The sequence below is a fragment of the Cyanistes caeruleus genome, chromosome 14, assembly GCF_971803275.1.
Source record: "Cyanistes caeruleus chromosome 14, bCyaCae1.hap1.1, whole genome shotgun sequence".
NCBI lineage: Eukaryota > Metazoa > Chordata > Aves > Passeriformes > Paridae > Cyanistes > Cyanistes caeruleus.
In genome coordinates this window covers 3,603,629-3,616,487 of record NC_141714.1, presented here as the reverse complement: position 1 = coordinate 3,616,487, position 12,859 = coordinate 3,603,629, and the positions used below count along the sequence as shown (strand labels likewise).

At 44.5% G+C, this 12,859-nt stretch overlaps 1 protein-coding gene across 5 annotated transcripts in view; it reads right to left on the bottom strand.

Moving 5' to 3' along the window:
• Positions 1–3,641: 3,641 nt before the first annotated feature.
• DCX (doublecortin) overlaps positions 3,642–12,859 on the bottom strand; it is a 77,077-nt gene continuing 67,859 nt past the window's right edge. For 3 of the 5 annotated variants that reach the window (XM_086851020.1, XM_023926718.2, XM_023926720.2), the window contains 2 exons: positions 7,412–7,506; positions 3,642–5,165 (listed from right to left, as the gene is read on the bottom strand). In XM_086851020.1, the coding sequence (XP_086707146.1) occupies positions 5,109–5,165; positions 7,412–7,506 (152 nt within the window). In that variant the 3' untranslated portion in view covers positions 3,642–5,108. The remainder of the gene's footprint in view (positions 5,166–7,411; positions 7,507–12,859) is intronic. The other 2 variants (XM_086851021.1, XM_023926719.2) reach the window with 1 other exon arrangement.

The following is a 12,859-nucleotide window of genomic DNA, read 5'->3' as shown; positions in this document are numbered from 1 at the left end:
TCCATTTGCTTCTGCAAAGAACCTCACCAGTCCCAAACGCTGTCCCAGCCTGCTTCCATCAGCAACCAGAAAAATAACCTGGAGCCAAAGTCCCCACGTGGAAAAAGCTGTTTTGTTCCGTCATGGTCGTGATCAGCACCTGGTGTGTGGCAAACACACCTCCACGGGGCTTTTCTCTGGTTTTGGATTGTCTTAGCTTGAGGAGACACTTTCTAGACTAATTTTAGATCTACTTTACTTGGCTATTTTTTCTCCCTTTCTCTAAAAATGATTCTGCCTGTGCTACAGCACAAGAGAACTCTCGTTTGCTCTGCACGGCTGCGGGGTCAGCGACAAAATCACTGCGGTGCTCTCGGCACTCTGGGGAAGGCTCAGACTGGAAAACCCACACAGGGCCCCTGCAGAGAAGATGCCACTTCCAGGGATGGTTGTCCCTGGAAAAGTGTCTGGGTAGGGATTCAGCCTGGAATCCCAGAGCACCCCCAGGGGTGTGCTGGGGAGCAGCACTGACCTCAAAGGCATGAAAAAGCAAAGACAAGGCATCCTAGAAAATGTTATCCGTATGGATAAGGAGAAACTACCACTTTAATGCCCTTGTTTCCCATTGGAAATGCCTGGGTGTAACACTGCTTTGCTGTTTGCCACAATTTTTGGTTCTACCTCATTTTTTTCCCCTTCAAAAATACTGGACAAGCAAATAAGAGAGAAATAGCAGCTGGTTTTTTGTATGCCTACAGTTGTGTTAGCTGAGGATGAGAGAGATGTGGAAGTTGTTTTCCAAACAGGAATCTTTTATTGTCTATGGAAATAACACAATTAGTGTTGCTAGCTCCTGAGAAGACCATAAATAATGTGCAGATATAGGAAACACAGGCAGTGGTAGGGAAAAGCTGCTTCCAGCTCCCACCACAAAGTAAAATCCCATTATCAAACTCTTTCCAAATCACTTTAATATATTTAGCTGGTGGAACTGAACTAACTCCAAATCTTATACCAAATGAGGTTTTAAACCAGAAACTTCAGGGTACTAAATGCTTTACTAGTGATAAAAATCCCAAGGCTGAAGGTTTTGCTGCATTGCTCTCATCTTCTACAGTCAAGACCATCACCTGAGTGTAAAAGTGTTAAACCCCTCAGTCTGTGCTATTCCTTCCTAATGACTGTGTCTGAAATGGGGATCTTTATATGCAAATTTGCTAAATTACACTGAAAAAAGGCAGATTTCAAAGAAACAAAGCCCTGCTACTTTAAGAGTTTCTCCAATTTGTCTTTAAGTACTCTATTGTTTTAAAATAATATAGTCTCAGTGATTCAATTAGTCTCTGAAAGCACTAAAGGCAGCCTCATGAGGCAAATTAGACAAGGTTTTTATAGCAGAATTAATATGGCAAATCCTCATATCATGTGGAGCTTTATGTGCTTGTAAATGTAAAAAAAAAAATAAAAAAAATATGAAAGGTGAACTCTGGATTATATAGTGGAATTACTATCATCTGCTCCAGAATCTCACAGGGTCTGGAATTGCTATAGTATATTGGAAGTAATTACTAATTCACAGCAGTTCAGGAAAGCTTTCTGACCAAACCCAAGCTTAATCTCGTGAAAAGTCAACGCAGGAGTAAAGCACATGCTAAAATTTAAGCCTCTAAGTTCTTTCCTGTATCAGGGCTGTCCTGTTTATATAACTATGGTCTGATGCCTGTGCACTGTTTATCTGTATCCAAATCTAGATGAGGGATCCTACAAAGCCAGAGATAACTAGTTCTGAATGTATGTAACATTCCACATGCATTTCTGTACAAGAACTCATGCAATATTGGCATTAATACAGACTTCACTCTATGCTACAGCTGAAATGCTCACTGACTTCTACTGCCCAGGCATTTCTACCTAGAAAATTGCTTCTTAAAACTTGGGAGTTTGACCTCATACCCTGTTTTCTTTGTGGCTTCTGCTGGTTTGAATGGCTATTTTTCCCACTGAACAATTTTTTTTTATTATTATTATTATTATTCTTTTAGGCCTTTTCAAGGTCTCCCTAATTCCCTGAAGGAATTGCTGGGCTCAGCCCCACCACAGAATGCTCCTCATGCAAGCAAAACTGCATTCTCAAGGGAGAGCTGGCAGGATATCAGGTTTTAGATGTGTCACCAGGTGCAGCTCAGGAGGAAGAGCTCAGTGATTCCTTAGTGATGCCCCACCAGGAAAAGCATCTCCAAATAACCAAACAGAGCTTTTGGCAGGAAGGACAGGAACCCCTTCTCAACAGCCATCCAAACAAAGGATCATTCCTCCCTTGGGATCCAGCTTTCTCTTACACAAACTGCACTCACAGCATCTCCCAGATTCCTTTCCTCCCACCACCAGCTCCAGCAGCTCAGGCTGCAGACAGCAGCCCAGGATAGCAAGAATTTGGGTTTCCTGGTGAGTGTCCTGCACTGAGCAGCAAGAGAACCTGGATGGGATTGCATGGCTGGTCTCCTGCTTTATCTGAGGACAGGTGGCAGGACAGGCTCACCCTGACTGTGACAGGAATGGCTTCTGTCACCGTGTGACAACACCCTGGACTGCAGCTCCAGTCCATCCATGGCTACTGCTCAGGGTCCCTGGAAAGGCAGAGACTCAGGGAGGGACTCAGATTCCCACCAACAGAACAGGGGAGAGGGTAAAAGCATGTCAAATTATCTGTCCCACTAAAGCTTTCCCTAAGACAAAAGCTCTGGTGAATAATACTGTTATTAGCATAACCAAGGCCTTTGACATCCTTATGCTTAAAGAAGTCCTTTTTGCTCATGACCAGTGTCTACAGTAGCACTCAGAGGATTAAACAGCCAAAAATTAGCACCCATAACCAAATCTGCACCCAGAATATTTCAGCACCTTCTGTTAGAGGATCTGAAAGCACTTGACAAATGTTAACCAACATTTGGCCTCACAACCCCCAGTGAGGTAGAACAGAGCTGTCCCTGCAGGGACAGACAGACAGATTGAGGCACAGGGTTACTCAGAGACCTGCTCCCATTCAGACACGAAATTCAGCAATGCCAAGGGCTGAGAGGTGTGCTGACTACTGCACCCAAGCTTTGTCCACAGCACCGTCCTTCCCCCCACAAACCCTCAACACGAGCCCTTAGCCTGTGAACTAACCCCAGGATACTATTTACAATATTTAAAATGACCATTTAGCAGTTGTGCAGTCAGAGAGTTATTCAATCAAATGAAGCTACCAGTGAGAACAAATGGTTTCTTGTGCAAAACTCTGGGTGTAAATGATCATGCACTAAGACTACTGGGTGCAAATTTGGTGCATGATAACTCTGACCCCTTGACAATTCCCAATCCTGGCCTCTCTCTGATAAATCTCTTGGAAAAAGTTGCATTATAAGCGTGATCACACGAGCCTCGGAAGATGCAGCCTGCACAGATTGTTTCATCCCAGCAATGCAAGCAAACAAAATGTGGAGTGGCTTTGGGAACAACCCAGCATTCGTGGAGCATCAAAAATCACGAGGATAAAATCCATCCTAATCACAAGGGGTTGCAAGGCAACAGGGAGTAGGTGTCTATGTTGGAAAAGAAAATAAAAAAAAAAGGCAAATAGAGCAACAAAGAAAGAATTGATTGCACAGATTTCATTTAGGTAAAGTTCTGCAAGAATCAGTTTTATCAAAGCTTGTTCCATGAGGGAGGGAGGCAATGGCAGCTGGCCTAGGACAAAGCTTCTGCGCAGTAAAAACCACCAGCCCTGCGTGAGGAGATGAACTTTGCATTCCAGAGGAGGCATTACTGATTAATAAAAGCAAAAGCTTTCTCTAAATACAGCGAGTTTGTTTTTTCTCAGATAGAAGAGTTTCTTAAAATACGGGTTTTAGAACACCACAAAACTTCATTTGTTATATAAGTAGAGAATCTGGCCATAGTTAGGAATACTGAAGTGTAAAAAATCAAATACGTAGTCTTAAACATTACAAAAACTATCAAAACATTCAATATTTTGAATTGACCATTTTCCCCCCCCACTACACGTGTCTGTTTTGGCAGTGATGACAAGATTTCTAAACTGAGCTGTTGTTATTATTGTTCTGCAGTTGTGGTTGGTTTTTTTTGTACTTTTTTTTTTTTCTGAACGTGTTTTTTAAACAAAAGAAAATCACCAGCTTTTATAAAAAAGAAGGAGCTTGAATCCTTACTCCCAAAACACAGATAAAAGGTTTTCCTTTATAAAAAGTGTATTGATTTTTTTTGCTATAAAAAGTGACCTATAGGGTGTCAAACCTGAAAACAAATTCTCACAGTGTTTTCAGTGTTGGCTGTTCACAAGGCATTACTGTTACAAACAGAGATAGAGAGATACCATAGGGGAGGTATAAATATTTGTTACCAGCTAGCAGCATCCTTGGATTGCATGTGGAAGGTGTTATACTCCAGATAACTCAGCTGATTTATGAGTTTTTGTTTAATTATTTAATAAAAAGCAAACCCAAACAACATCTGAATAATTTGAATTATTGTACTAACCTTACTTAGCATCTGATGCAATCATTCCTAATCTCATCCAAGCCTCTGCTGGCATATTAAGCATCAAACTAGAAATTCCCTTCCTACCCTCCACAATAAAAGCAAGACTCTTTAGAATGCAGGTGCCAAAAGTGGGGCTGTGAGTGAGGAGGAGCAGGTGAGCTGGCAGAGGCGGGCACTTTGCACAGGAGGAGAACATCATCTGCTCTGCTCCAGCTTGCAAAGTGCTCAGCAAGGGCTCCACCTGCACACCTCCAGGACAGCTACTTTACTACCACTAGGAAAAGCACATGGTTGCAGCAGAAGAAGGAACAGAAGAAAATGGGAAATGCACAGAATCGTTGGCGTGTCGGCCCCAAATTTCTCACAATGCCCATTCTGCGCCCCTGTAACTTAGAAGAATGGTATCCCTCTATCTCTATAGACTGGCAGGTGTTGGTTTGTGGCACAGAGAGGAGAAATCACAGAACAAAAATGACATTTAACCGTGTGTCCTTTGACTTGAAAGCACCAGTCACCTATCTGCTTGTTTTGGCAGAGGTACTTTGCTGTATCCCAAATGCAATGTGGACATTTCGCTCCGCGTCGCTCTACATGGAATCCCCAAGGGAATCCGAGTCATCCAAAGACAGAGGCAGGTACAAGTCCTGTAGGGAGAAAGGAGAAAATGTTAACCCTCACCAGCAGCTCCCACCCTTGGCCAGGCAGAAGGAAGCAGCTGAGAGGGTGAAAGGTTTGTGCACTGGTGACTGGGCTGGGCTCAGCAGAATCCAGGGAGTTCCAGGCTAAAATCAAGTCAAGCTCCTTGCACAGAGGGGCAAGAGCATCTCTGTTCCTGATGACTGCTCAGGGGTAAGTTTCACAAGTGGTTTTTTTACCCTTCTGGATCAATGTGTCCATTCCAGCCACGTGCATGAAAGAGCAGCACCTGGCCTTAAACACATCTCTTCAAACCTAAAGGCACAACAAGGAGTCTTACCTCGGTTTGACAGCTGCCCTCAGGACAAATCTCCAGGAAAATCACATGGTCCGTGGTTTATTCTTTATTTTAAGTAACTTCTAATCAGTTGGAAAGGTTAATAAAATAATCCCAAGTTTATTATTTAGATCAAATGCTCGATGTAAAACTTTTCCAGTGTCCCTTTCTGGGGTAACCATTTTATTCCACTTGTTTAAAGTTCTGTGTGGGACAAGGTACAGGAGCCAGCTCAAGGGCTAAAGCTCTCCTGGGACCTTTTTGAGCTCTGACCCACACACAGGTAATAAATGTGAGCAAAATTAAGAAAAACTAAAATATTCAGGAAGGAAATTCACAGAAATCTTGATATAAGAAGGACAAAATAGGACTTTGTGGTGAACTCAACCTAAGCGTTTATCACTTGAGCTTTAAGGGCAAAAAAGAAAAGCCATTTCATCATAAGCAGGAAATTGCTCCTGGGAGAAAGACAATGATGCATGAATATTCTGGTAACCTAAAATGCTGTATTTGTGTCTGCTGATTGGCTTAACTTAGTGGAGAAAATCATAGCTGGGTTGGCTTTGCCCTCAGCAGTCACCATCTATTACAAATGGTCTCAGGGCTGCACTGGAAAGGTCATAAATCAGCCAGCTGAAAACATACATAAAACATGAATAAGGTGAGTTTTACTTGTCTTGACCAAGAAACAAATCCTCATCTCCTAAATCAGGTCCTAAATGGGATGGAAAGTTTGGGAGATATTTTGTGTCCCTGATGCTGAAGCAAAGGATGCAGTTTGCATTATTACTGCTGATGAACAGGAGACCATGGGGGCCAGATTCTGTTCTCAGCTATAAATTACTAATAAATCTGGACACATTGTGTTAAATTTAATGTGTTTTCTCAAACTTAGACTGAGCAGCTGAGAACAGAGGGAGGTTCCAGGGAAAACACAGTTTTCATTTGGATTCAGCTATGCCTTTGTTAAACAGAATCAGTTCAGCCCCTGCAATCTGGCCCACGGTGGGTTCCACGTGGCTGCTGACTGCAAAACCTCAGCACCACCTGAATTTTTTAATTACCCTTCAAAAGAGCATTTGGGTCAATACTTTCAATGTTGGGATGAGAGGTACATTCTGTTTGCTAATGAGAAACCCCCCTGACTTCCTCTCACACCCACGTTTATGTCCAAGCTCTGATTCCAGTATCAAGTGGAAACTGTTGGGAGCAGCACTGTGGCTATTCCAGAACTGCAAAGACCCATGGAAAATAAAGTCAGAACTCAGCACAGAGCGACCCTGAGTACCAGGAACTGAAAAAGCTGTGACAGCTGCTATACCTTTTAAATAAATCAATACATGAATTATCCATGAGGCAGGTTTCCTGATCTCTGCCAGGATGCTGTGCTACCTGTTGGCCACGCTGTCTGTGACCAGCTACTGTTCCACTACACAATTACCACAGCAGCTGTAAGAATCACCTGCTTCCTGTAAAACAGAACACAGCCTTAAATAATGAAAAAAAATTTAAATTCTTGAGGAGCATCGTTAAAGTGATGTGTTAGAGTTCCAATAACATTTGCACTGCTTCTGCTGTTTCATGGGCCTGGTTTACCAACCCTCGAGGCTTTTCAGGACAGGAGGGTTTACATGAAACCACATCCATCAATGATTTTTTCTAAGACAGGCACAGCTGATGGTTGTCTCCTCTGATCCCCCTGGATGGTTTCCAGCACACATTAACAACTCCAGGCCAGTGCTTTGCTCACCACCTTGCCCAAAAGGACAACTTTTACAGGCAAAGGGCCAAACTCCGCTGTTTGAACATCAGGAGCTGTTGTTATCCTTCCAGAAGACGCGGCCATGACCTCAGTGGTGCACAGATCTGATGGATTGAGGCAGAAGGAGGTGTAGTAAGGTATAAGAAACGTAATACCTTGTGCTTACGGAGGCTCCCTGGGCTGGTGGGCGTGGAGATCGGGGACTGCTTGGATTTGGGTGTGGACAGCTGACTGCTGGAGGTCCCATTGGCTGCCAGAAAACAAGACACAAGCTGGAAATCAGGCAAGCAAGGGGAAGATCTTTCTCCCTTTGGGGAGATGAAAGGTCTTCAAACATTAACACAGAAACACAATTTTTCTTTTCATTTGTTCATGGAAGGCAGGAGAAAAAAAACCCAAAAGCAAACAGCATAGCTATAGACATAACTCCAGCTGCTCAGGGTGGCTGCAAAATACAGTAAAATATAAAATAAATTGAAGGAGAAATATTTCACACAGCAAATATTCACCAAGTCGATCGATGGCACACATCCCCAGAAAAGCAGAAAGACAATTTCTGTGTTCTCAAACTGTTCAAGGGCACAACTGGAAACCAGAGTCTGAAGATATCCTGAATCCTACCCAAGCAATGTCAGATGTCAGTTATACACATTAAAAACTAGACAAACAGCAGCCTGGAATGCCCTGGCTGTAGTTTGCTGTGGGTGGGATTAAGTGACCAAAGAGCCCAATGGAATTACGCTTTGGATTGTGACAGCTGAGTCTGCAAGTCAGTCACTTAAAATTCACCAAGTACCTGAGTGTCTGGAGGAGACTGAAGAAGTGTATCAAATATCATAGAGAAAACCTCTGAATGTTGTATTTTTAAGAGCAAAACCAGCACAGCTCTTGCTTTAATGCCTGAGAAAGCTTCACTCCTCTGTTACCTCCTTGTGGGAAACAGGGGTAGCTCAGGTTTGCAGCAGAGGCAGAGGTCAAACAGGTGTGAAAAGAAATGTGTTCAAAGCCCCAGGGCAAAGGAGGAGCTGCCAGCACCTTAAAGCAGCTAAAATGCAACAAATCCATGGTGATGTGGCTCCTGTGCCTTCACATCCATCGTTTCCATGCATCTCCTCCTCTGTTGAAAGAGGTTATTCATCACACACAGCTTTTTTTCCTATCACAAATGCACCTTACTGAGGAAATGGATATTTTTAAAAGGTGGCAGAAATAATGATTTAGAGATAATTGGGGAACAGAGTGACACTTCACCTCCCTATCCCACTCAGACCATTCTTTATTGATAGGGGGAAAAACCTGCTCTGGAAAGGCAGAAGCTGTTTTCCTGCTGGCCCCTGCACTGAGCTGTGCCACTCTACAGAATCAGCTGCCCTCCAGGCTGGTGGGGAAAAAAGAGTAGAGGTCTCTAACTATATGCCAAATAATGAAGGCAATTCATTAAAAAGAGAACTTGAATCTCTTTTATGTTTTATTTCACTGAGCAAATTTGTGTTTCCTATTAAAGAAAATGTGGGGAACAGGAGGACTGAAATAATCTCTGTTAGCTAGAATCCATTTCCAGTTTTTCAAATGCCTCTTTCTTTATCTCCAGTTGTCACTGGTCCTTCCTAAGCTGAAGAATGCAACAACTCTGCAAGAACCCTCAATTTCCCTTCCACAAACAAGACTGGAACAGCAGCAGAGCCAGTGTGCAGGAAAATGGATGCAAGTGCTGCAGGGCAGGACAGAAATTCCCTAATACAATGAGAGTTTTAAGTGCTACAGCAGGGATGTAAATATTTTATGAGCATCAACGAAAAAACAGATGTGACATCCAAATCAGAAATGGAATGGAACTGATGGATATCATTCCAAATACAGCAGAATTTTGCAGCAGGAGCAACAATGAAGAAGCCCAGTTTAATTTTCTCTGTCTGCTAATGAAGAATAGTGTTCATAAGCAAAGTTGCCTGCATTCCCTTTGAACTGAAATGCAATAACAGGAGGCAAAGAGCAGGTCCCAGGTGGTGCAGAACACTGCTGCTCCACTAAAATCTGCTGATGATTTAGGGTAGCTCCGGATCTCACCTACACTCAGCTGTTAGGAACTGTTCTTTTGAACCAGCTTTCATTTCAGTTTTTTTGGGTTTTTTCCCACCATTTTAGTCCTTGTGCATTATGGCATTTGTGGCATTGTATTTGCTCTGCAACATCAATTTACCTTAAAGTTCATATGTCAAATCCTTTCATTGCAGGAGCATGTGCACCTTTTTCCACAGGATCCTCGCCTACCCCTGTGCATGAGGCAGTTCTCAGAAGATAAATCAGCCTTATTCAACATTTAAGAGGGAGGATGGAGAAGATTCCTGTCATGTTTGAGATGAGAGATCCAGGTAAACTGAATTCTCTGTCTGCTTCCCCCACAGATATTTTAGAATCACAGAATGGTTTGGGTTGGAAGGGATTTTAAAGCTCATTTCATTCCACCCTCTGCCATAGGCAGGGACACCTTCCACCACCCCACACTGTTCCAAGCCCCATCCAGCCTGACCTTGGACACTTCCAGGGATCCAGGGACAGCCACAGCTTCTCTGTGCTCTGTGCCAGGTCCTCATCACCCCCACAGCAAAGAATTTCTTGTTAATATCTAAACATGCCCTCCTTTAGTTTAAGCCCATTCCCCCTTTGTCCTATCAATCTATGGCCAAAAGTTCATCTTCAGCCTTTTTTTAGGCTTTTTTTTTCTAGCCAGATTTCCCATATGGAATTGTTCCCTGAGTGTTGCTTAGGTTTGCTGGGATGACCAGGGCTCTGGATCCAAATTTCCAGTGGTGATAAGCACCGACACCTGCAAATGAGGTTGGTGAGATCCATCTTTTGAACTCACATTTCTGTCCACAAACAGAGCTGGAAAAAGCAGGGCCTGAGGCTCACAGTGAGTGCTCAAAATGTGTGGAGATAGCTATTTCTACTAATTTGTTAAATAAGGTTAATAGTCCGTGCTTGATTGGGGTTCCCAGGATTCTGCTAACGAGATCCCAGTCTGAGGAGCCCATATCTCACCAGAGTGAGAGGAAGGACCCTGAAATCCAGGGATAGTTTTGTCTCCAGGTGAAGGGTTTGAAGTGCCACCAAGAAAATAAAGAAAGGGAACAAGCAGAACAAGGACAGCAGGGAGCAAATGTGGAAACTGCAGCTTGTTCAGAGAGCACGAGCCATCCTGCCCTTCAGGACAGGAAAACAAAGCCTCAGGAGTGGAAGAACTCAGATTGCACAGGCATCCTTCACTCAGGCACCTCCAAACTTCCAGGCACTCAGCTCTGCAGTGCTGGCACCCTTTTCCCCCTTGTTTGGTGAGGGGATCTCTCCTGGGTGTGCCCTGTGGGCTGGCAGAGAGCAGGACACAGGGACAGCAGGACACAGGGACAACAGGACACAGGGACAGCAGAGCACAGGGACAGCAGAGCACAGGGACAGCAGGACACAGGGACAGCAGGACACAGGGATCAGCAGGACACAGGGACAGCAGGACACAGGGACCAGCAGAACACAGGGACAGCAGGACACAGGGATCAGCAGAGCACAGGGACAGCAGGACACAGGGACAGCAGGACACAGGGACAGCAGAGCACAGGGACAGCAGAGCACAGGGACAGCAGGACACAGGGACAGCAGGACACAGGGACAGCAGAGCACAGGGACAGCAGGACACAGGGACAGCAGGACACAGGGATCAGCAGAGCACAGGGACAGCAGGACACAGGGACAGCAGGACACAGGGACAGCAGAGCACAGGGACAGCAGAGCACAGGGACAGCAGGACACAGGGACAGCAGGACACAGGGATCAGCAGAGCACAGGGACAGCAGGACACAGGGATCAGCAGGACACAGGGACAGCAGGACACAGGGACAGCAGGACACAGGGATCAGCAGGACACAGGGACAGCAGAGCACAGGGACAGCAGAGCACAGGGACAGCAGGACACAGGGACAGCAGGACACAGGGACAGCAGGACACAGGGACAGCAGGACACAGGGATCAGCAGGACACAGGGACAGCAGAGCACAGGGACAGCAGGACACAGGGACAGCAGGACACAGGGACAGCAGGACACAGGGACAGCAGGACACAAGCTGTCCTGTCCCAAGTGGCATTCCCCAGACATCTGCTGCCTTTGGACACACTCATCCATAATGACCCCTGGGAGCAGCCCTGCAGCCAGGACAGACGGACACTCTGGGTCTGTTTGCTAATTGCTGCTGCCTGGTGAATGTGTTTTGTCCCTCTGTCCATTAGTGGACCAGGACATTAAGGTCCTGCAGCAGCCCCAGAGCCCTGCTTGTATTCTCCCCGAGCCAAATCGAGGCAAAGACCTTTTCAAATTTCAATTCAGGTACCTGTGCCTCTGTCCTGTTTTAAAAATCCTATGTTCTCCTGTCACAGCACATGTTTTTATCCAACTGAACCCTTGTTTGGTATGTCAGTGTAAGATAAATTCATTTTTGTAACAAGGAAAGAATGGCAAATGACATCTTTATTTTCTCTCCTGTATTTCTCCCCTGAGATTTTGCTCTGGCTTTTGCTTAGTCTGACTCCTTATTGGAGCAGTCTGTTAAAGAAATTGTGCCAAACTTCACGCTGACCCTACTCCATTTAAATCTCATGGATCAGAGCAGAAGCACAGAGACTTCTCTCCTTCTGCCCAGTTTTCCTCTGTTATGTTAGGGGAAGGAATTGGCTGGTGCCCTGCAGGTGTGGTTTAGTGTGGATTTCAGTGGTCTAAGCTGTGTCCATTAGCAAAGCTGGATCCCTAGGAAGAAAAATTGAGGCTAGAAATACATAGAAGCTTTGTAACTCTAATTTTGCCATTAATCCACTGGCATTGCTTAGGAAGCTCAGATATGGGGTGGGTGTTAGTGAGGGAAGGGAGAAAGGATTTCCCTTGGGAATACAAGGATTGGGGTGTGTTCCCATCTCAGAAAGGATTTCCCTTGGGAATACAAGGATTGAGGTGTGTTCCCATCTCAGAAAGGATTTCCCTTGGGAATACAAGGATTGGGGTGTGTTCCCATCTCCTTAGAGCAAGAAACTTCTTCGTTCTGCATTCATTCATTTAATTTTCATTCATTCATTTAAATGACTGCAGGGTAAGAGAAAAGCACCGTGCCAAGAAAACAATGTTTAAATTTCTTCTGTGGATTTGCTGCCTCACTTTTTTTGGATATCCTGGGAGCTGAAGGGCTCTGGCTGCCTAAAGGATTTGAGCTTTTCACACTGAGGCCCTGACACCTCACTGTGAGGTGGGTTCAGACTCCTCTCACCCAAAGTTTTACCTCCAAGCCTGCACTGACAGTGCCCAGATACATCACAATGGCCTTGGAGACCTTGTTGGGAAAAAAGGATACAGAAACCTAGACAGAAAAGAAGTGGAAAGAACAGAAGCAACACAAAACCAAGGAAACTCTCATGAATTTCCACATGACAACCACAACAGAGTGAAAAACAACAAAGACAAAAGCTACAAATGGGTAGGGAAGCAAAAACATAGCAGAAATATTACATATATTTGAAGTAAATCTGCTTTTAAACAGTTTCATGCATTAAATGGGTGAGATTCTGTG